General features: G+C 48.4%; 1 protein-coding gene across 3 annotated transcripts in view; it reads right to left on the bottom strand.

The window, feature by feature from the left end:
• Positions 1 to 21,833: 21,833 nt before the first annotated feature.
• The window catches only part of Wt1 (WT1 transcription factor), a 37,973-nt gene continuing 37,649 nt past the window's right edge, over positions 21,834 to 22,157 (bottom strand). For all 3 annotated transcript variants that reach the window (XM_055604194.1, XM_055604186.1, XM_055604175.1), the window contains one exon: positions 21,834 to 22,025. In XM_055604194.1, the coding sequence (XP_055460169.1) occupies positions 21,904 to 22,025 (122 nt within the window). In that variant the 3' untranslated portion in view covers positions 21,834 to 21,903. The remainder of the gene's footprint in view (positions 22,026 to 22,157) is intronic.

Below are 22,157 nucleotides of genomic sequence, written 5' to 3' on the forward strand. Positions count from 1 at the left end.
CCAGCTCTCCCACGCCCACACCCACATCACCAGGGACTGCCAGCACTGCCCTGCCTTGCTCACCCAGTGCTGCAGCCAGTGAGGGGCGGTCCCAACTCTCCTGTTCTCGTGATCCCTGGGCCAGCTCTCCAGGGACCGCTGCAGGTGGTGAGGGTCGAGGGTGGGGAAGGCATCTCTCCCATGCCCACACCACCTCACGGCAGGTAAGTAAGTGGCAGGGCCAGCTCTCCCATGCTCATGCCCTCAGACCTGCCATCTGGGCCAGCTCCACTGTGCTTCCCACAGGATGTGCAGGGCCGGCTCTCCCGAGCGCTGTAGCCAGTGAGGGGCAGGGCCAGCACTGCCCAGCTCTTGGACATCTGCATGGTCCCAGGTGGCTGCCCAGACCATGGACTTCCGAATGGTCTTCATTGGTAATATGAGTCATGGATGTTGACACAGACCTCCACTACTGCATGGTCAGAGACTCAGACCCATCCGCAGCAGTGTGGGCCTGGGACTTCACCGCGGCCTCAGGTGCTTCACTGTGGCCTCAGCCGCAGTATGACACGGAGGCAGGAGGTTCTGTGAGTGTCCTCTCCTGCCTGTGCTTTGTGGGCCTCTGGGTGCCCTCCACCCACCCACGCCCCTCTTCTGACCTCCTTGTTTTCTCTTCAGAATTTTGATCCACTTAAAGCCCAACCCAACCGTCCTAGAAAACCTCTCCATTAAAGTCTGTGTGTGTTTGGTCTCTTAAGAGAGCATACTCCTAGCCTTTAGGAAATGGGTTAGACATCTTTGTGGGCCATCATTCCACCTGCCACCAAGGATTTCATCTGAGTTGCTGCGGTGTCATAAAAGGTAGAACATGGGATCATATGAAAAGTGACAGGAATGTCAGCTTTGAGGGTCAGGAAATGACTCTCTTGAGGCTGGGATCTAGATGAACAAGAAATATTTGGGGAAGTGGAGGCAGTAGAGCAAAAGGGATTCAGATGGAGGTTAGAACCAAGGCTTAAAGGTGACAGAAAGCAAAGCCACCCCTGGAGCTGTGAGTGGTTGAGAAAGGTAACAGTGCAAGGTAATAGCTGGGTGACAAGTTCCCCCAAGAACCTCTGGGAAATTTGGACTTTATCCTGAGGGCTGTGGGTAGTGAGAGGGATAATTCGCATTTTGGAAAAGTCATTCTTGCCTGCTGGGCCAATATAGTTTAGCTAGGACCAGACTGGTGATAAAGAGAACAGTTATGAGTTATGACATTGACCGGCTGTGGAGGTGCTGTTAAAGGACTTAGATTTAGAGAGCCACTGTTATGGGGAGTGAGTTATTGTTTGGATGCTGGGTGAGGAAAGAAGGAAAAGTGGGGAGTCCAGGGTGACTGCCATGATTGAAACTGTTCATATTTTGTAAGCATTTACCATATGCCAGCTACTAGACTAAGAATTTCCCATGGATTCGATACTCACAAGAACCCCAGACATGGCCAAAGAGCCAATGGCTTCCAGGGCACCAACACTTCAATCTCCCATAGTTAACGAGTCAACCTGTTCCACTCTGCAGTTTCCCTGCTGCTCTGGGGGCAGCAGTTAGTGTTCGTCAGATCCAGATACTGTATTTGTTGCTTTGCTTCTCTGTGACAGAAAAGATTTAGGAGAAGAAACCTTTATTCTGACCTATGTTTTCAGAAGGGTTTCGGTTTTCATGCAAGGAAGGCATGGTAACAGAGCCTCTCTACTAGTGAAAACAGGAGCCAATGATTCTACACGTCATGGCAGACGAGGAGGCAGAGAGGGCTATCCTAGAACCTGGGGTTAGTGTGGCATTCAAAGACTGGCCTCCAGAGATCTATTTCTGGGCACCAGGCCCCACCTCCTGAGGGCTCCATGGCTCTCAAAACAGCACCGTGATCTGGGGACTAAGCATTCAAAACACTGGGTTGTTGAGGACATTTTAGACAAAAAAAAAAAAAAAATCACAATGACACGGGAGAGGGATGGCAAGGAGCCATCTGAGTCCAGTTGCTTCTACATTTCTGGGAAGCGTCAGACAATTCTAGACGAAGACTCCCCAGTGAGAATCAGGAGGGAAACAGGGCTGATTTCTGGAATTAACTTTAAGGGGATGTTATTTTTTTTTTAATATGTATTTATTTGTGTCCGTGTAAACACGTGCAAGTGTGTGGTAGCCATGAAGGTCAAAAGCTGTTGTTACAGGTGTTTGTGAGCTGCTTGGCACGGGCTGGGAACTGAACTCACGTCTTCTGGAAAAGCAGCTCGTGCTCTTAACCATTAGGAGTGTTGGTAAGTAAAATTTGGTATTATAAGTAATTGATCCAGATGTCTTTGCTTTGTTCACTGACAGGCGGCATCTTTTCAGTATTTGGGTTACTGGGTCAACAGAAGCCAGGAAAATAACTTCGTTATATTAGAATGTTATCTAACATCTAACTGCACATTGCTTACGTTACTGTAAATAATGCTGAACAGTGGCCAATAGTTTTACATTTTTTAGTGGCTGGAGAAATGGCCTAGCAGTTAAGAGCACTAGCTGCTCTTCCAGAGGACCAGGGTTCGACTCCCAGCAACCACATGGTGGCTCACAACTGTCTGTAACTCCAGTCATGGGGGATCTGATGCCCTTTCCTGGATTTATGAAGCACTGCATGCAATTTGCTATGCAAACATACATGCAGGCAAAACACAAATACACTTATAAGAAAAAAAAAAAAAAAACCTAATTGAAAGCGAATGTTATCGGCCTTCTCCTACCCCTACTTCTTTTCTTCTTATAAAATTACCAGTCATAATGGGTTAAGTACACATCTCTTTCCATCATGACCTCATTTTAATTAACAGCATCCGCAATGGCCTATTTCCAAATAAAGATGCATGCTAACATTCTGGGAAGCACTACCCAAACCGGTACACGAGTCTCCACTCCTCAGAAACTAATTCCACTTCTAAAGTTAGTCTCATTTGATCTGTGACAGATGCAGGCAGTGTCTTGTACTCAGAAGACCTGGATTCCAGCCCTGCCCTACCGAGGTCAGCAATGACCGTGGTTGGTTTATTTCGCCTTTCTGGGCTTTATCTGAAAACTGAGGATGGGGCAGGTAGCTTTGAATTCTCTCCTATAACATAATCATTCTCGTCACCACCATGTACTACAACCGAGTTAAAGACTCCAGCACACCTTCTGAGCAGTGTGGGCTGACGTCCCCCGGAAGTGGAAGGAACAGTGGATGCCACCGCCTGGGATATTGTTGGGCATTGTGCTGAAGACTCCACCTGGCCTGCTTCACCTAATCTCCAAGACATTCTCCGAGACCATGTGTCAGTCAGTCAATATGCTGCCTCTCATCTCTGAGTTCTCCTTTCAAAAGCTGTTTTGAATTATGAGACTAGACACTCTTCAACACGTCACAGTGCTCGCCGTGCTATGCTTTGTCAGTAGAGGATGATAGAGAGCGGGCATGAGTTTTTGAATGCTTGCTTCCTTCTATCACTTTATAATCCTTCCTTTGCATAAGTGAGGGTGTCCAGTGGCCTCTGTCCCATCCAGCCTTCCAGAATGCCCAGGCACTGAGCAACCAGAGACCACATTGTCGTAGCCCTACTGGTACAGCAGTACACACACACACACACACACACACATACACACACACACACACACACACACACACACACACACACACACACACCAGCCTTGACCTGTCTGTATTCTGAAAGATTGATTCCCATGATCCTCTTATTATTTTTAATGTGTGTATGCCTCTCTCTCCCTCTCCTTCCCTCCCTCCCTGTCTCTCCTTTCCTTTCTCTCTCTCTGTCTCTGTCTCTGTCTCTCTCTCTCTCTTTCTCGAATCTCACCAATTATACAAGACCAGCTGACCACTTGGGCCCAGGCCTTTCCCATCTCCTCAGAGCTGGGATTAGAAGTGTGTACCACTACGCCTGGCTCCTTCTGAAAATGGCTTCCAGAGATCAAACTCAAGTGGTCCTCACTCTTTTGAGAGAAGCATTCCATCAACTGAACTGTCTTCCCACCTCCCCAGGGTGCCCTTTCACCCTGACACCATGTTCCTAGACCAGATGTCTCCCTGCCCAGGAAGCAGATTCTCAACATCCCAACCCTCTGGCCCTGCTCACTGGAAGTGGTGCTTGCTTTATGCGGGAACTGTGGACTGGCTCTGGGCCAGACAACCCAAGAAAGGAGCTGAAACCAGGCTTTTTCCAGCCCATTCCGAACTCTAGCCTAAAGGGAGGCCTCCGCATTCCAAGTTGTCCTTCTCGGGACAAGTTATCATCATATCTTATGGTTAATCACCTGTTATATTTCAGTATAGCTTTGGACCAAACCATCTCTGTTTCATCTCTGTGTGGCTTCTGTCTCCTGATTGGATCCAGATGGATCCAGACAGGTACTACTATTATTTCCGTTTTGGATGAGATTTCAAGAGGCTTACTGAGGATCACATGACTGTAGCAGAGCTGGACACAAACCAGGACTGCTTGGCTCTGAAGGATTTTTTTCTCACTCTTCTGTTACACTAACTAGGAGTGAGTGTAAAGATACCACTGGAAAGAAGAGGGGTGAGCAAGACTTTCACCGCTCACCCTTCCTTCCCCATGCTCACACACACTGTGGTTCAGATCAAAATAAGGACAGAAACCACGAAATGAAGCCAGTACCTTCAGGAAGAGTTTTCAATAGTCAAGAATGTGACAAGTAAGACAGAGAAGCCGGGCGGCGGTGATGTACGTGCCTTTAATCCCAGCACTCAGGAGGGGGATCTCTGTGAGTTCAAGGCCAGCCTGGTCTAAAGACTGAGCTCCAGGATAGCCAAGGCTACACAGAGAAACCCTGTCTTGAAAAACCAAAGAAAAGAAAAAGGAGGAGGAGGACAGAGAGAGACCTGCCAAGTGCCATGCTGCACACTGCTGGCCTGGAAAGACACCCACAAACTTGTTCTCTGCTGCATAGCATGGGCAAGCCTTAAGACACACGGAGCCTCACCTACCACCATGCCACGCGGGTGGGCTGTACATACCTAGAGGCCCACTAGCTGCCACAGCACGCAGTACTAGCAGAAGGTCACCCAGAGGCCCGCCTGCAGCCGAAGCCACTACAATATGCAAGTATGTAGTGGACAGATGGAAGAGAACGAAAGTGGAACTGTTTGAACATTATAAAGAGAGATGGAACTGAAGGGTGGGGGTAGGGAGGAACAGCCAGTTCTGCCACCTAAAATCCCAGCCTGTGCTGCAGCTGAGGACCAGGTCCGGGTCTGGGTCCAGGTCCGGGTCCATGGCTTTGCAGCAACAGTGCTCTGTGTTGAAGTCCATGGGTCATATTACCACTATAGATCATGGGGACATTCCTGGTTTGGGCAGCCGCCAAGGAGCACATGGATGACCAGGGGCTGTTCAGAACTGAGGGGCTGTTCCTCTCACAGGAAGCAGTGCTCTAGAGAGCTGGGGAGAGCTGGCCCTGTGCCTCATTTGGACAGCACAGCAGAGCTGGCCGTGCTGGAGGGGGCAACCCAACCTAGTGGGTGAAGCCTGGGAGTACTGCCCCCACCACTTGTCTGCCAGGAGATGGAGAGAGCATGGCGGCCATGCCCCGCCCCCCCAGCCCTCATCCCCTGCGATACTCTGAAGAGCTGGTCCCCACAGTTATGAGAGCGGGAGAGCTAGCCTGGCTTCTCACCAGCTTAGCACGCAGGAGGACAGCTCTGCGCCTGGCCTGGGCAACATAGCAGGGCTGGCCCTGATGGCAAAGGTAAGCCGGCCTCTACAGTGTGAGAGCCAGGGAGCTGGCCCAGATCATCACCAGCTGCAGCATTTGGGAGAGCGGGCCTTGGGCCTTGACCGGGCAGCACAGTGGAGCTGGCTCTGGAGGTCTGGGTGCGGGTGAGGCCGACCCAGGGCATGAGAGCAAAAGAGCTGACCCTGCCTCCTGCTGATGGGGACCTTGAGCGGCCCAGTCTGAGCAGTGCTAGAGAGCTCACCCTAGTGGTGCAGTTAAGGGAGGGGAGGGTTAGTCAGCTCAGCTGCCACCAGGGCCCAAATCCTAGGGCTTTGAGTGGGCCCACCCCCAAATCTACATCAGCTGTGGACTCTTGGGATGTGTAAAAGGGCCAGACCTGCCAATCTAATCTGCAGGATCGCCATGACACAGGCTAACAGGATCCCTGGAAGGAAGACCAGTGAGGATCCAATATTGACGGCATCACAGAAGTCAGAGACCTCGAGCCAAACTGATGTAACGAAAATTTGCAAAAACGTGTGTGGGTAGAGAGGTCTACTGTAGGAAACACTGGGACACACTGCTGCTTCCACTATGAGATGTTTTCTATGCTTTGGTTTGGTTTGGTTTAGTTGGTATTTTTTTGTCTTGGTGGAAGGGTTGCAAGGGTAGAAGGGGGATATAAGGGGACAGGGAGAGGGGTGGGACTGGGGTGCCTGATGTGAAATTCACAGAGAATCAATAAAAAATTAAAAAAAAAAAAAGAATGTCAAAAGCCATTGAGGCAATAGCCAAGACAAACACACAGGGAAAGACGAAGGGAGAAAAATCACCCCATAAATTTTTTTCTGTGTTTTTATATCCTTTACATAATGCTCAATACTGTGCTCCAAACACATTTATTTTGAGGCTATTTGATTTTTGCCAACTTCCCCAGTTTTGTCTTATCTGCTAAAATGCTTCATTTCCCTTTGGAGAGACCTGAAACCCCAGTTTTGAGTCTTGTCTTATATTTGTATTTGGCTCAAGGCAGCCAGTTTTGTTCATGATGTATATCCCATCAGCTTCGAGGGCTCTGATCCCTTTGAGGTTTCGATGGAGGCAGCGTGTAGCAGCTTCCATGTTCCTGGAAACATGCCCTGCCCCCTCTCACAGCGGCTCCCTGGGGCAGCACGACCATGTGAATCCGAACTATCTCCCAATATTAATGGTCTTTCCTGAGGACTGGCTTCCCAGCTTTCTTAAGATGGGAAAGAGTTCAAAATGAGGATCCCCCACTTCCTGCTGATTAGAACCAGTGAGCTCTGCCCTGAGCTCTGAAAACCTGAACTTGGGTCTTGATGTTGCCACTAATGATGGAGCCCTGGTCTCTCTCTGTACAAGAAGACAGGGCCACAAAGTTTCCTTTTAGCTCCCCAGTCCTTTAACCCTCAGAATCTTCTCAATTCTAGCAGCTTAAAATAGTAGTGGCTCCCCATTGTCAAGAGCTCACAATGCACCATGCAAATTGTTTAACACCTTAAATGCATCCCCCCCACAGAGTTATGATGTCAGCTCTCTTCCTGTCCACTCTTTGCAGATGCAGAGAGCTTAGCACTAAGGCTGTGTGAGCCCTTTCTCCACATGGGCCACTGACCGCTGTCTTTGCCTGGCAAATGTGCTCTATCCATGCCATTCAAGCCCCACTAGAAAAATTTAGGAGGGTGGAAACTACACTGTCTACAGGACATGGAAGAAGATGATGACGGGCCTTTTGCCTTGTTGGTCTTCCTTCTCACCACTGAGGCAATTTATCCTATTTCTGCTGCTGCTGCTGCTGCTGCTGATGATGATGATGATGACGACGACAATTCTTTTGCTGGCATTAGAGGCAGCTGTCCTGGGCTTCCAAAACAGATGAAGAGCCAGTGGTCCTCTAAGAGCCCTCCAGGTTTCAGCCTCAGATTTGGAGGGCAGAGGTATTCCAGCCTTACAGACTGGAAGTAACTACCGAGTTGTCTGCCTTCCCGATGTAAGCAACTGTTCTTAGGCTATTCCAATCTTGTTGTGTAAGCTGATTTAATAAATCCTTCATGTAATTTTTTCCATTCTTGAGAACCCTGACTGCCACAGCAGCTCTATGACAAGAAGGAGAGAACTAAGCAAGAGGCTCTCTCTCCTGCAGTGTGAAACCCTGGACCAACCAGCCGGATCTCACCAGATTATCCTTCAGAACCCTGAGCCCATTAGACCTTTATGTGTTATAAACTGCTCAGTCTGTGGCACTCGGCTATGGCAAGAAGAACAACAAAAAAAAAAAAAAAAAAAAAAAACAGGCTGAGACATTAGGTCTGTGACTTTTTCTTTTTTTAAAGTCAGTGTCTGTCTCTGTCAGCATTAAGTGAGAATGAGGAAGGACACGGAAGTAGTCAGGAATAGTTAGAGTAGAGAGGAAGATAAGGCCTCCTTAAATCTTAACTGGGATCAGCATTGCCTTAATGAGTTGAGTTTGTTAGTCCATTGTGCAGGAGAAGACAAGTTTCTGGGGATGGTTAAGTGATGTGTCCTCTGACCCCTGAGCAGCTGTGCAGCCGAATTTAGGCATCCTGGTTAGGCCCCTTCTGTCATTTTGGATTGGCACAACTGAGTTCTCATGGCCGGAGATTCCAATATCTGGAACCCAGGCTCACATCTGGTAAGGATAAGGTTATGTCCAGTTTTAGAGAAGTAACTGATGACTCTGTGAAAAAGGTCAAAGATACTTCTTGGCCAAACTGGCCTTTTCCTGCGTAGTGATGGAACTGAGGTCATGAGGACCAGCCCACCCCAGCTGAGAGAGGCTTTCCTGTCCAAGGGCTGCCCCACCTCAAAAAAACAAAAAACAAAAAACAAACCAAGGCTTTCAAAGGAAACTGTTTCATGGGTTGACCACCAAGGAGGTGTCAGAACGGCACATTAGAGGAAGCTTAAGGACACATGCTGGTAAACTGGAGCACAGCCTGTGCTGAACACAACATCTTCAAAGAAAGAAGGAATTGGACGGTTTTTGTTGTTGTTGTTTTGTTTTTCTTCTTCTATGTCTCTTTGGCTCTATCTGTGAAGACTATGAGCTTAAAAGAACTACCCTTCCTGACAGAAGGGATCATAGACTCTAATAAAATAGGCTCGTTGCCCAGACTCTCAGAAAGTGCCCACCACACAGACAGCAGCCCTAGGACCAGGCTGCTGTTGCTGTCAGGGTGTGGGTGGTTATCAAACAAGCAACCCCATTTTGAAGCACTCACCAATTCTTGTTGTGTAAACACTTCCAATTTGAGTTGATGGAATGGCCAGTTGTTCCTGCTGAGTAACTTCCTGAGCCAGAATAGGTAGCTTGGCTCCTATTAACAAGCCTATGGAAGCCCTTGGCTGCCTTCCCTACTCTGAGCAAATCAAGAAATTGCCTGTCCTTTTAATTTTTGTAGTTCTCTCTTCCTGGAAGGTTCTTTCCTTTCTTCCTTTTCTAAAAAAGGTCCTGTGCATCTCTGAGACTCAAAACCCACCCTGCTAAAGCTTCCCTTGCCTCTACAGGTGAAGCTCATTTTTTATCCTTGGTAAATGTGTGCATCACCTGTTCGTGTCTCTGCTTCTCCTATAGGACTGAGGCCCCGAGGAGGAGGGCAACACCTGACTCAGCACTACACTAGGGGTTGAGCACTCAGGAAGTCTGCAACAAACGTCTTCTAAGTGGATTTATATCACGCAGTGTCTCCGGAATGTCAGCAGCAACCACCTAGTGATAGAATCAGGCAGCACCAGCTCCTGGGATATGCTTCTCCAGCTCCAGGCTGCAGCTGATGGATCACATTAGAGCCCCCTCAGCCACCCTCAGCTCTGATAGCAGGTTCTGGGGGCACCTGAAGCACTGCCGTGGGCGTGGACTATATGACAGTACAGCCAGGTGGGAGAGGTGGATTTTATGACCAATACTTGGTCCATCTTCTGTGTTCCCTGAAAGCACCTGAGTCCTGTAACCTTCTCTGTGGAGGGCTGCAGGCAGAGAGTGTCCTGTAGGATGTCCCCTCAGCATCTGCCAAGAGAGCTTGAGCATCAGAAGGCAGGGCTGAAGGGGCATGCGGGTGAAGGACAGTACTTGCTCAGCATGCACGAAGCTCTGGGTTTGAGAACAGATTCCGATAGCTCCAACCCGTAGCCCATGGACCTCATGTGCTCCAAAACTAGCTACGAATGTGGCCCAAGACAAAATCATAAACTTACTTAAAACATTATGGGGAGACAGGTTGCAAGATGTGTGTGTGTGTGTGTGTGTGTGTGTTTGTTTTGCAACTACATTGTATGGTTCTCCAGCCTGAACTTTGTAGATTTCAATGCGTGGTTCTCCATCATGAGCTTTGTAGATGACAAGATGAGACGCTAGGCCAGCTGCCTAACTGGGAATTTCTAGCCTGCAAGAGAGAAGTGGGAGACAAGGAGAAGGAGAACAGTGAGTGAGAAAGGAGGAGAACAAGACAACTGGAAAAAGTAGTAATGGTCTCTACATAAACAGGCGATAAAAGCTGATAACTGCGATGGCAAAATTCAGAAAATAAAAACACTGCTCAGAAGATTTATAGACGAGCCAACATGGGGCTTCACTGGCAATAACTCGAGCTGATAAGTGTAACAGGGCATCAGCCACATAAACACCCAGCCACTTCAATGCTTCCCTGTATATTATGATGACCCCGGTTTGTTGACATCGCACAGCGCCCCTGACCCAGCACCAGGAACAGTGCCCAGTGCACCAGGAGGAGGCTGTGCAGGGTCGAGGCTGCCGAGTAGCTTTTTCGGAAAGACAAGTTATGTTTGACTGGATGCAGATGGCCCAGTGAAAAATGAATTCTGCCAGCAGACCCTGCCTTTATCAGCTGCAGAAGTTCAACAGGGATGAGACTTGCCCGCCCCTGGCCCGACATGAGCGAGCCTCTGGTTTCAGCACCGTATCACAGTACGTCCTAATGAATTCCTCCAAGTGGTCGGAGTTGACACATATCTGTTTCTGGGAGTGCATCCGGGGCTTTGGGGCATGGTACGGAACATAGGGGGAGGGGGAGGGGCTGGGGGGGGAAGGAGGGGCAGGGCTAGGTTCTGTTCCACGGGGTCAGCAAAGAATGTAGACTGCAGGAAAGGAACGTGAGCCCCAAGAGGGCTAAGTACCTGTCCCTGCCACGACCATCCAACCCTGGTCCTTTTTGCCTTCCAGCTATGGTGGGAGGTGCCCAGGAAAGGTCAAGAGGCTCCCGCAGAGCACCATAGGGAAGACCCATATATTTGGGGTACTAAGTGAAAGCCCTGCTGCATGCCTGAGTTTCCCTTTTGTGTCAAACACTAGGACGGCCAAACACTTCTCATTTAACCAGCCGCCTCACACTCCTAGAACTGTGCCTTTCCCACCTTGCTGACCTGTGACCTCTGAAACTGCAAGCCAGCAGAAGTCCTCCCTTTCTTGAGATGCTTTTGTCTGGTGTTTGGTCAAATCAGTGAGAAGAGGTAACTAATACAGTGAGGGGACTGGATACGAGAGGCAGTGTTTGACACCCAGTTAATCAGGCTGGGTAAGGACTGTGTTCACTGGACAGCTGAGAAGGAAGTTAACTTGGCAGGGACTGGACAGAGACATCGGTGGCCTCACCGAGATCCACAGAGGGTCATGGTCTTTGTGAAGTAGGGGAGGCTCTGGAATGACTTAGGCCAGAATGTCAAGCAGGTCCATAAAACACTAGTGCAGTCGAGAAGAGATTAAGTCACACAAGGGAGCCCGACAGGACAGCAGTTCACCAGAAGGGTGTGAGAGGTGCCAGTGATGCTCATTGTCCCTGCTGTTATGGAGGGAGGCACTCTCATCGTTGAGAACCATCCAAGCCACCTTCTCTCTACCCCGGCTGCCTCCCTGTGGGGGCTGTGCTGGGTGAGCAGAAGCCCTTCCAATTTATTGATCCCATGCTCAAGTACAGGGTATTTGATTCTAGAGTATGTGTGTGTTGGGTTCCAGCAACCCCTGGGAGCTTCAGAGACAATGAATTTCAGTGGAGATGGCTAGAGGATGGTGAATCGGGAAGTAAAGGGAAATGGGCTTGTCCTGGGTTAGGCGGCAACCCTCGCGAACAGAATCACTGTGTACATTTCACCCTGCAAAGTGCATTGACTTGAGTCTTCGAGGTGGTTCCCCCGCCAGGGCATTTTCAGCAACCACATGTGCCTGATTGAGAGGTAGTGGCTGCAGTGGAGTCTGAGAGCCTCTCGGATCCAGACATTCAACTTCCGCTAAGCGTCAGGTGCAGGAGAAAGTGTGGCCCTGTTCCCACTGGCCCCACGATGGGCAAGGCAATGCAAGCCAGCCCCACCTAGCCTTGGGTGGAGAGATAGATGGTAGCCCAAAGAAGCATCCAAGGATGAGAAAGTTGGATGGTTCACAAGCAATGGTTATGGAGCATAGAGTGTTAAATAAAACAGTAACTTTTAGATGACATTACTCTTTGAGGAAATAATTGGTACATGTTAACAAGATCTTTTCATGTTATGCTGGAGCTTGTTAACATTTAAGGCTGTCTTTTTGGCTGCTAAGCCCTCAAACCAGTTGGTATATGCCTTCAGAGACCCTACCTCCCTACCTGAAGAGGTTTCCTATTGTATTGGTACCCTCTGGGTATCTTATAGATGCAAAAACACATACAAAAGACATGTGAGTGTGCCTAAAGGAACAAAGATGGGAAGCCAGTGTGCACAGGGTGAAGGGTCAGGCACAACTGTGAAACCCTGGGGGAGTTTTATGGTTGGGCAAGGCATATTATGATATTTAACGAAGTTATTAAGGAAAAAAAATCTCACATCAGGCTATGCCTTAAATGTTACAACAATGTTTAAAGAGTTTAAACAGTCAGAATAGCCAGAAGCTGGAAACAACCCAGATGCCCCTCAACTGAAGAATGGATGCAGAAATTGTGGTACATCTATACAATGGAATATTACTCAGCAATGAAAAATAAGGAAATCATGAAATTTGCAGGTAAATGGTGGGACCTGGAAAGGATCATCCTGAGTGAGTTGTCCCAGAAGCAAAAAGACACACACGGTATATACTCACTCATATAGACATACAACATAGGACAAACCCACTAAAATCTATGCATCTAAAGAAACCAAGCAAGAGAGAGGACCCTAACTAAAATGTTCAATCCCCACCTGAAAGGCAAAGAGGATAGACATCAGAAGAAGAAGAAACAGGAAACAACCTAGAAACCTGCTACAGAGGGCCTCTGAAAGCCAGAAGAAGAAAACAGGAAACAAACTAGGAACCTACCACAGAGGGCCTCTGAAAGCCTCTGCCCTGCAGACTATCAAAGCAGATACTGAGCCTGATGGCCAACTGTCGGGCAGAGTGAATGGAATTTTATGTAAGAAGTGGGAAATAGTAAGAGCTGGAGAGGACAGGAACTCCACAAGGAGAGCAAAAGAACAAGAAAATTTGAACAAGGGAACTTCCCAGAGACTCATACTCCAACCAAGGACTATTCATGGAGGTAACCTAGAACCCCTGCACAGATGTAACCCATGGCAGTTTAGTGTCCAAGTGGGTTACCTAGTAATGGGAAGAGGGACTGCCTCTGACATAATCTGATTGGCCTGCTCTTTGATCACCTCCCCCTGAGGGGGGAGCAGCCCTACCAGGCCACAGAAGAGGACAATGCAGCCACTTTTGACGAGAACTGATAAACTAAGATCAGAAAGGAGAGGAGAACCTCCCCTATCAGTGGACTTGGGGAGGGGCATGCATGCAGAAACAGGAGGGAGGGTGGGATCGGGAGGGGAGGAGGGAGGGGCTTATGGGGGGATACAAAAATGAATAAAATGTAATTAATAAAAAAACAAGAGTTTAAACAGAGATAGCCTGAGTGGAAGGAAAAGATACTCCCAGAAGTAATAAGGTTATTGAATGAAAACCCAGTGTCAGGGGTAAGTTACCTCCCTATAAGCTGTGGGCCGGGAATGTCTCTAAAACCCCCGACCCAATAAAAGCTAGTGCCACAGCTGTCCGTTGCCCGCCAGAACTAGATGCTAAAATCTCTGTTACTGAAGTCACCACACACTCTGGTTGGAGCACATAAAGAAATCAGAAACAGAATTCCCCCTTCCTGTCAAAGGGGCTACGGGGACTATAAAGATATTCACTGAGCGATAAAGGCCACTAGCATACATTATTAAATTTTCCATCTATAAAGAGGGCCTGTTAATGTCAACCGAGTGCCAAGCAAGATAGGTCCACTGGTGTAACAGTGGTACGACTGTGATGGATGCAATTGTTTCCTAATTGGATTTAAGGCGCATGTCACAGACAGGAACTCACATTTAATATTGTGAGACAAACAAAAGCTCCTGGTTGGGAAGATCATCAGCACGAGTGGGGAAACCACTGCCTTTTGTTTCGTTAATTAGCTCTAATATGCCTATCTGCCTGTCAAATTGCTTTCTAAATACTTGTGTCTGTGACTATAGGTTATTACTGATGTTGGCCTTGGTTAAAGAAGCTTCTTTTTGCAGTGGATGATGATTACTTCGGACTCATAAAGTACAAAAATAGAAACGATAAGCGAATAGAAGTGTAGTCACGTAGCTTAGCACCCCTCCAAGGCTCGGGAAACGTCTTGAAAGAAGTGGGTTAGAAGAATGTTAGGACCAGAAGAAGCAGCTGAGCGCGGTGGAAGTCTGACCTGGAAGCAGCATGGCTGCTGCTGTCTCGGCCCAGGAGAAAGGTGATGAGGTGGCTCGGGAGGCGGGTGGGGCTTCTCCCGGAGGACACACGTGTGGTTAACAATTGTTGGGAGTAGGTATCAGTGGTATATTTGCCATAAGACTCCCAGGATTCTGTAACTGATGGCTCATTTGCGTTTCTTTCAGCCCACTTAAACGTATTGATTTACTAGCTAGACTGGGTCAGATCATTTCTTTGGTGTGTCATTAGTGCCTTATCGAAGGCAAATACATGTCTGTTCACATTGCCCCCACGGAAAGTCGTATAGCATCTGGTCGCCTCAGTCACTAGAAAATACTGACAGCTACAAATCAAGGGAGAAAAGCAGAGGCTACTTTGAGGCAAGGTAAACTGGGCCAGAGGCCTGGTCTTACCTATAAGTCCATCACAGCCTGCTCATCACCCAGTGAACTCAGGGTATATTTATCCAAAGGGCAATCACAAGAAGAGGTCAGCTCCACACAGCTGCTTCCGGGGTGGAGGCAAATGCTGGTTCTTCTAGGTGCTTGCTGTCGTCTTTCTTGCTATAACATTATCATGAAGTGGTTCTCTGCTTCTCTCCCTTGCTAGGATGGAGGTTTGTTAGGGTGCAAGATAGAAGGGTCGTTGTCCCTTTGTCGAATGGCAAAGGCCACTATAGGCTACTATATCAGAAGTAAGGGCAAGAGACATCTCGGAAGGCTTCAGACCTTCATTGTGTAGGTGAGTGTGTTCATGTTCGTGCGTGCACACAAATGTGCTAAGAACTCAGATATGTCTTACAAAAATGGAGGCTGCCCGCTATAGAGAAGACAACTCTATCCTTGGTGACACGTCCACCAACAGCTTCCCCCAGTCAATTCTACGTAGAGCTCTCTGGGAAAGCCATGCTGCTCTCCAAAAGTGATCGCTGGCCCTGAACCTTTCAAATGTGTTTCTCAGCTTTTCTCTTCTCTCGGTGCCTGGCTAACATCATACGCTTGTCAGTTTTGAGTTCTGGTATGTGGTATAAAATACTGAATGAACATAGTGAGCAAACGGGCTCTAGGCCTGAATATAAGAGAGAGGACATTTTGCCCAGTCATGCCTGATGTGTCTAGGAATGTGATAGGTGTCTCCAGTGCTCTGGAAAGTGAGTGAGCAGGGCAGCTGTGACATTCTCTACACAGTCCTACTGCTGTGGTGGGGGAGGGGGTGTCCAGCGAGTCCAAGAGCATCGGAGGATACAGAGCAGTGTGTGAATTAAGAGACGGCCACGGGCATTTAGGCTAAAGTCTCCACTGTGCCACATATGCAAGCTGAATGACCTTGCATGAGGATGAGGTGCTTCTCAGGACCTCGCTTTCTTCATCGGCAAAGTGGAGATTGTCCGTAGGGAGAGCATGCGCAGGCTACGATGGTGCCGACGGGGCCAGGAGTTGGGTAGTGGATGTGCGCAATTGTCCCCCTTGCGTCCCTTAGGCACCCTGTATACAAGCCCTGCGGGTGGGGCTGGCAGGGCAGGTCCAGGTTCGCCCAGGGGTCGGCCTTGTCAGACCTCCCTGACGTCCACACCTCATTCCTCATCCGTCTCAGCTTTCTTCCTGGTCGCGTCTTCCTCTTTCTACCCCTCCGCCTTTCCCCAGGAGTCCGCCTGTCCGCTCAGTGGACCTTGGAGTCCCTCATGTCAGTCCATCCTTCTCCACCACTGTCAGCTTCGCCAATGCTCCAGGGATGACGCAAGAGAGGAAACACACTTGTCCCAACCATCACCCCCCTCCCCGACATTTATCTCGGCCCTGTCTCTCTGGGCCACCCTTCAACCCTCCCTGCTCCCTGAAAATCGCTCTGTGTCTCTTCAACGCACATTCACAGTCTGGTCTGCTTCTGTTGCTTCTGTCTGTCTACAAGCTCTGCCCAAGGCCTCCTGATAACTGCCTGATTTTCAGCCTGTACACACCGACCCTGTCCTGCAGAGCCCTAAATTCAGGAGCACCCATTGTCTGTCCCTCCCTAGCTCCTGCAACCCACCCCTATTTGGAATCTGTGGAGAATCTGAGCCCCAAAACTGCTGTCCCAGGCCGCCTGTGAGTTATCCTGCAGTGTTCCAGCCCTTTGAGACTCGCCTCCCTGTTTTCTGTCTCACCGTGAAATCCATCTAAGAACAGAATCAGGACTTTGACAGGAAAACAGAAAAGCCCAGAGCCTTCCACCAAAGCAGCTATTTTCTCAGTATAGCTTCAGTGATGATGGGCATTCCACCAGGTTTGAGACCATCATAAAAAATTGTTTTTGTTCTATGTGGTTTCGAGTGTTTGTACTGTGCATGTGAAGGCCGGGGTCAATGCTGAGTGTCCGCCTATGTGGCTCTCCACCTTACTTTTTGAGACATGGTCTCTCGTTGAACCCAGCGCTCATCAATTGGCCTATTTAACCTGCCACAGAGCTCTGGAATCCACCTACCTCTGCCGCTGGTACTAAGTTGGAAGGTGTGCTGCTACCCCTGGCTTTTTATATGGACTCTGGAGATCCGAGTTCAGATCCTCATGTGTATACAACTGGCATTTTACCAAACCATCGCCTTCTAAATGTGCTTTTATTTATTAACTTCTACATGATTCGATCAAGTGACTATTTATACAGATTTCAGCCATTTGATAAGTGATCACTAAAAGAAAAGCCGTCCGTGAAAAGAGCAAGAGGCCTTCATATTGTCTTCAAGATCTGTTTTTCCTATAGTTCATTTGCATTCATCTCAGAATGCAAGCTACAAGCTACTCTGCCTGCTCAGATACTTCAAAGAAAAATGCCTCCTTGGAGTAGCTACTTCAGAAAGGTGGGTTCAGGTATCAGTTCTAAAGCACAGTTCTAAAGCACCCATTCTCCTCTCTTAGCTAGTGAGAACTCTTTCTGGTGAAAGCGACTCTCTTCTGTACCAGGATCTCTCAAACCTGGGGACCACTGGCATGCAGGGATGGAAAAACCTTTGGCAGAGAGGGCGAGTGTCCTGGCCATGATAGACTGTTTAGCTGCATCTCTAGTATGAGCACCTCTATCATAACCACCCGAGGCTAGTAAGCTTCTAGAAGGGCAAAGCCATTCCCTGTTTGAAAGGCTTTGTGCTGGCTAGTCTTAGGAAAACTTGACACACAAACCAGAGGTTCTGTAATCTTAATGATGGAACTGCAAATTGAGAAAAAAAAATGCCTCCGTAAGATCCAGCTGTAAGGCATTTCTTAATCAGGGATTGATGTGGGAGGGCCTGGCCCATTGCGGGGTGCCATCCCTGGGCTGGTGGTCCTGGGTTCTATAGGAAAGCAGGCTGACCAAGCCATGTGAAGCAAGTCAGTAAGCAGCACTCCTCCCTGCCCTGTTTGAGTTCCTGCTGTGACTTCCTTCAGTGATAAACGGCGATATGGAAGTGTAAGCCAAAAAAATTTTTTCCTCTCCAACTTCCTTTTGGGTCATGGTGTTTCATTGTAGCAATAGAACCCCTAAGACATCCCTGGTTCTAAACCCGTGTGCATGTGCACACACCCTCAAGGGCACACTGGCTGGCCTGAGTTTGATAAGGGTGCTGTAGTCACTGCAATGAGAACGGCCCCATGGGCTCTTATGTTTGAACAGTCACCAACTGGCTGAACTGCCTGGGAAGGATTAGGAGCTGTGGCCTAACTGAAGGAAGTATGTCATGGGGGCACACTTTGAGGCTTCATGAGCTTCCTGCCATGCCTTCTCTTGTGGTTTTGAGACATGAGCTTTTAGCTTTTCTTACCTTTCAGGCCTTTTCTTTCCCATCATGGACTCTAACCCTCTGGAAAATGTAAGTTGAATTAAATACTTTCTTTTGTAAGTTACCTAGGTCATGTCTTATCAAAACAATACATAAGTAACTAATACAGAGGTTGGTACCAAGGAGTTGGCCATTCCTGTGACAGACTGGACATGTGGGTTTTGGATGAATATGAAATATGAATATGGAACAGGGTGGGTCTGTCGAATAGTTGAGACAAGGTGACAGGGTCTGAAGAGTAACCTCCTCATGGAATGTATTTCCTGGGCTAGTGTGCATAGTTCCTCTGGTGCCTTCTGCATGATCCTCCTGACCCTCAATCCCATGGACTATCAAAGCAGAACCCTGGCCATTCCCAAAGGTTAGCATAGTTAAATGTCATCTTAGTGTTTGAGTGTCACCTTTGAGTCCCTTTCAGCAGATACTTGTTGAGCCCGGCCGATAGGTTCCTTGACACATGCCGGCTGTGGCTGTCCACTACCCACCATGGCAGGAATTATCCGGGATGGAGTCAGAACAAAGATGTTCAGGCCTTCTGCCAGCACCTCTGTAACAGAGCCTGTACCTCAGCAAACGCTTCAGGTGGTTTCTATGCGCATTAAATCTGGGAAAACATGACATGAGTAACACAGGGAAGGGGAAAGGCTCCCCCCCCACGTTAGAAGTTCACATTATGGTTGGGAAGATTGACAGAAACTAAAACAACGGGGCAGAATGTGGGTTTTCATCACCAAGCACATTTTGGTGGGAAATGGGTATTAACGACCAAGTCATTCCTCCGCTATGCATGGGTGAGACTCAATGTCCTCACCTATAACACAGGGACATGTTTCCTATCCGCCTGATAGGATTGCCCTGAAGACTGAAACAGAGCACAAGAAAGCACCACAATGGCACTAGGCACCATTTAGTGATAACGGATTCTTGAGGCTAGAGAAATTCAGAGATGAGAGAGCACAGGACACTTAAAATGGTGTCGAAAGATCCCAAGTACGGAGCCAGGTACTAGAGCGAAAACAAGGTGGGAACCTGCGCCCTTTGGCCAGTCTCCAGGCCTGACCACAGCGAGCGAGCACCTACCCACCACCACCCACCAGCTGCCTCCTGACAGCCTGCAGAATGTCCACACCATGGGTCTCAGAAACACAGGGTCAATGGGTGCTCTGCAAAGGACACGAAACAGATGCGGTCGCCGTGGAGAGGCTGGCAAGAAGCCCAGCGGTCGCAAATAATCGCTGTGGTTCAAGGCACAGGAGGAAGGACATTTTGTCATTTTGCAGGCCTGACCTGTGGGCATGGCCAGACCCTGCAAACCAAGCCAAGGATGGGGGTTCATGGGCAACAGTTTCAGAAGACTCTCATAAGCCTTTTTATACACTAGATTTTGTTCTCTTTAATTGTCCTGTGCTTGTGCCAGGGAGGGGGCTATTGCTTTTTCATACATTAAAACAAAACAAAACTGCAGAGGTAGGATTTGAACCTAGACTGTTCGTCTTTCCAAAGCCCACACTCTTCCTTGTAGGCTGCCCTGCTGCAGACTTTGAATCTCTGGCCTTTCTCTAAGCAGAGGGAACAATGTGGTTGGACTTTTGTTGTGAAACCCCAGCTCTCTGACTCACTGATGTCTGCCATGCTTGTCCTGAGCTTCTCCAGAGAAATGCTGTCTTCTGGCAGGAAAAGATAAAAACGGCTGATACACATGAGTCACCGCAATCACTATAATTAACAGTGATTCAAGAGCCAGATGCCGAAGGAAAAGAGACTCCAGACCCCGCTTTTAGGCCTTCCTGACTTTGAGCTGCACTCTGCAGCTAGGCTCCTTTGTGTAAATGAAGACACAGTACCTGGATTTCATGCAAGCTCTAAGGTACTGGAGCCAAGGGAGGCTGAACAAATTGCTGTCCTTATGATGGAAAACCGTATACCAGGACCAGAGAGTTGACAGGCCGTGAAGAGTGTGTGGGTCTCTGCTAGCGCGCTCAACTGCCCTCTAAAGGCTAAGCTTTCCCACCTGCTGAGATGAGTCACAGTAGCTACAGCTGTAAAATACAGCTGTACCAGGGGTTCAACTACTGCCCCCCCTGATCCCGGGAAGGTATCAGTGAGCTTTTCAAAAAGGCCAGACATCAGAAGAAATCGATTAAAACAAGCCTTGAACCACAATACACACCACACTACGAGCGAGCCCCCAGGACGTCACACAAGGGCAATCTCTCCATGGTGCAGGTGTAAGGTTGCTCCAGACCGTTCCCAGAGCCCAACAAAAGAAGTCAACTGTGGTCAGGAACCCGGACGGGCTGTGCCTAGCGGCTATCAGTGTTGATAGGCATGATTCCCTGTTTAGAAGAGTTTCAACTGGCCTTGAGATTTGAACACAATACAACCAACAGACTCCTGCATTATCTTTTTGAATAGACTTTAATTGACAGCCAAGTGAAAAACAAACAAACAAACAAACTGCAGGTTACATTTTTAGCATTATCATCAATACACTGTAAGATTGAACATCCACACAGTGATGTAGCTAATATCATACACCTCCTAATTTTAGTTGACAAAGAGCACATCATATATATATATATTTACATAGTATTTCAAGCAACAGTAAATAATAAACCCTTTAAAAAAACAAAACAACACACACACCTTTAAACAATGAATTTCCTCACAATAATATATCTTTCCCCCCTCCCACAATACTTGCAGATTCAAAGATACTTAAGTTACTTAAGAACAGTCTTACCAGTGAAGATCCTGGACCAGCCCCTAGTTTCTCTTAAAGTCATTTTAATTTTTACAACTTGAAGCCACATAGCCAGTGTGGTCTGTACACTCTGAAGACACCCCAGATGACGGAAATGAATTCTTCCACTTCCTCTGAATGAGAAGGAAAGCACAACTCTGAAGACGTATCTAATTACAACTGAAAAGTAAGTCAAGAACATTTTAAACAATCTCTGCTCTTACAGTATCATTTCTTAAGAGCACAGTGCTAATGTTAACAGTGAATCGCTGAACAGGAAGGCTCCTTCAGGTTTCCACACAGGGCTTCTGGTTACTTCTAATCCACTATGCAGTTACCTGAAACCTATGAGCTTTGACAGTCGCCTGGTAGAATTACACCCTGCCTTCCATGTTTGCAGTCTGACCTCTGGAGGCCTGCACCATACTTTTGCCCCTGGTGCCTTTCTCTCGGATTTCTTTCTTTCTAGGGCTGTTAGTAAATGAGAACCATGACAAAAGTTTCCATTAGCAGACACATACACATGCTCTGACCTATAAATATCCCGCCAAGGAAAATGGAACAATCGCTTCGATCCTGGTGAAAATGAGCATAAAGGGGAAGGGGAAGGTAGGGAGACGTTACCAACAACGGCTCTTCTAGCAGTAGAAAACTCAGACCGAATGGCAGTGTGCTTTAAAGACACGGTGAGCCCCTTTTCCAGGCCTGGGAGTTAACTGAGAGCGGGCAGAGCACAGACTCCCGCCAGCAAACCTGATGGGCTGGGCTGTCGTCAAACAGGGGCGCTGCCTCAGAAGTTGGATGACGGTCCGCCGACGCGTCCTTCCGTGGGTGATCGGGAGCAGTATCAAAAGCAGATTCGGAAGAGTCTTCACCTTCGGCCTGGGATGCCGAGCTGTCCCTGGGTTGGGCCCCTCAAAGCGCCAGCTGGAGCTTGGTCATGTTTCTCTGGTGCATGTTGTGATGGCGGACCAACTCGTCTGACCGCGCGAACTTTTTCTGACAACTGTGCCACCGACAGCTGAAGGGCTTTTCACCTGTTGACACAATTGCCTGTCAGAGACCCTCGCAGCAGAGCGCCCGGCCACAGGTTCAACTATCAAAGGCCCGAGTTAAATCACCACAACCCGCCCCAGACTCCCCTGGGCCATTCCCTAAGCTAACCAACT

This window comes from Psammomys obesus, unplaced genomic scaffold (genome assembly GCF_907164565.1).
Source record: "Psammomys obesus unplaced genomic scaffold, mPsaObe1.curated_primary_1811, whole genome shotgun sequence".
Taxonomy (NCBI): Eukaryota; Metazoa; Chordata; class Mammalia; order Rodentia; family Muridae; genus Psammomys; species Psammomys obesus.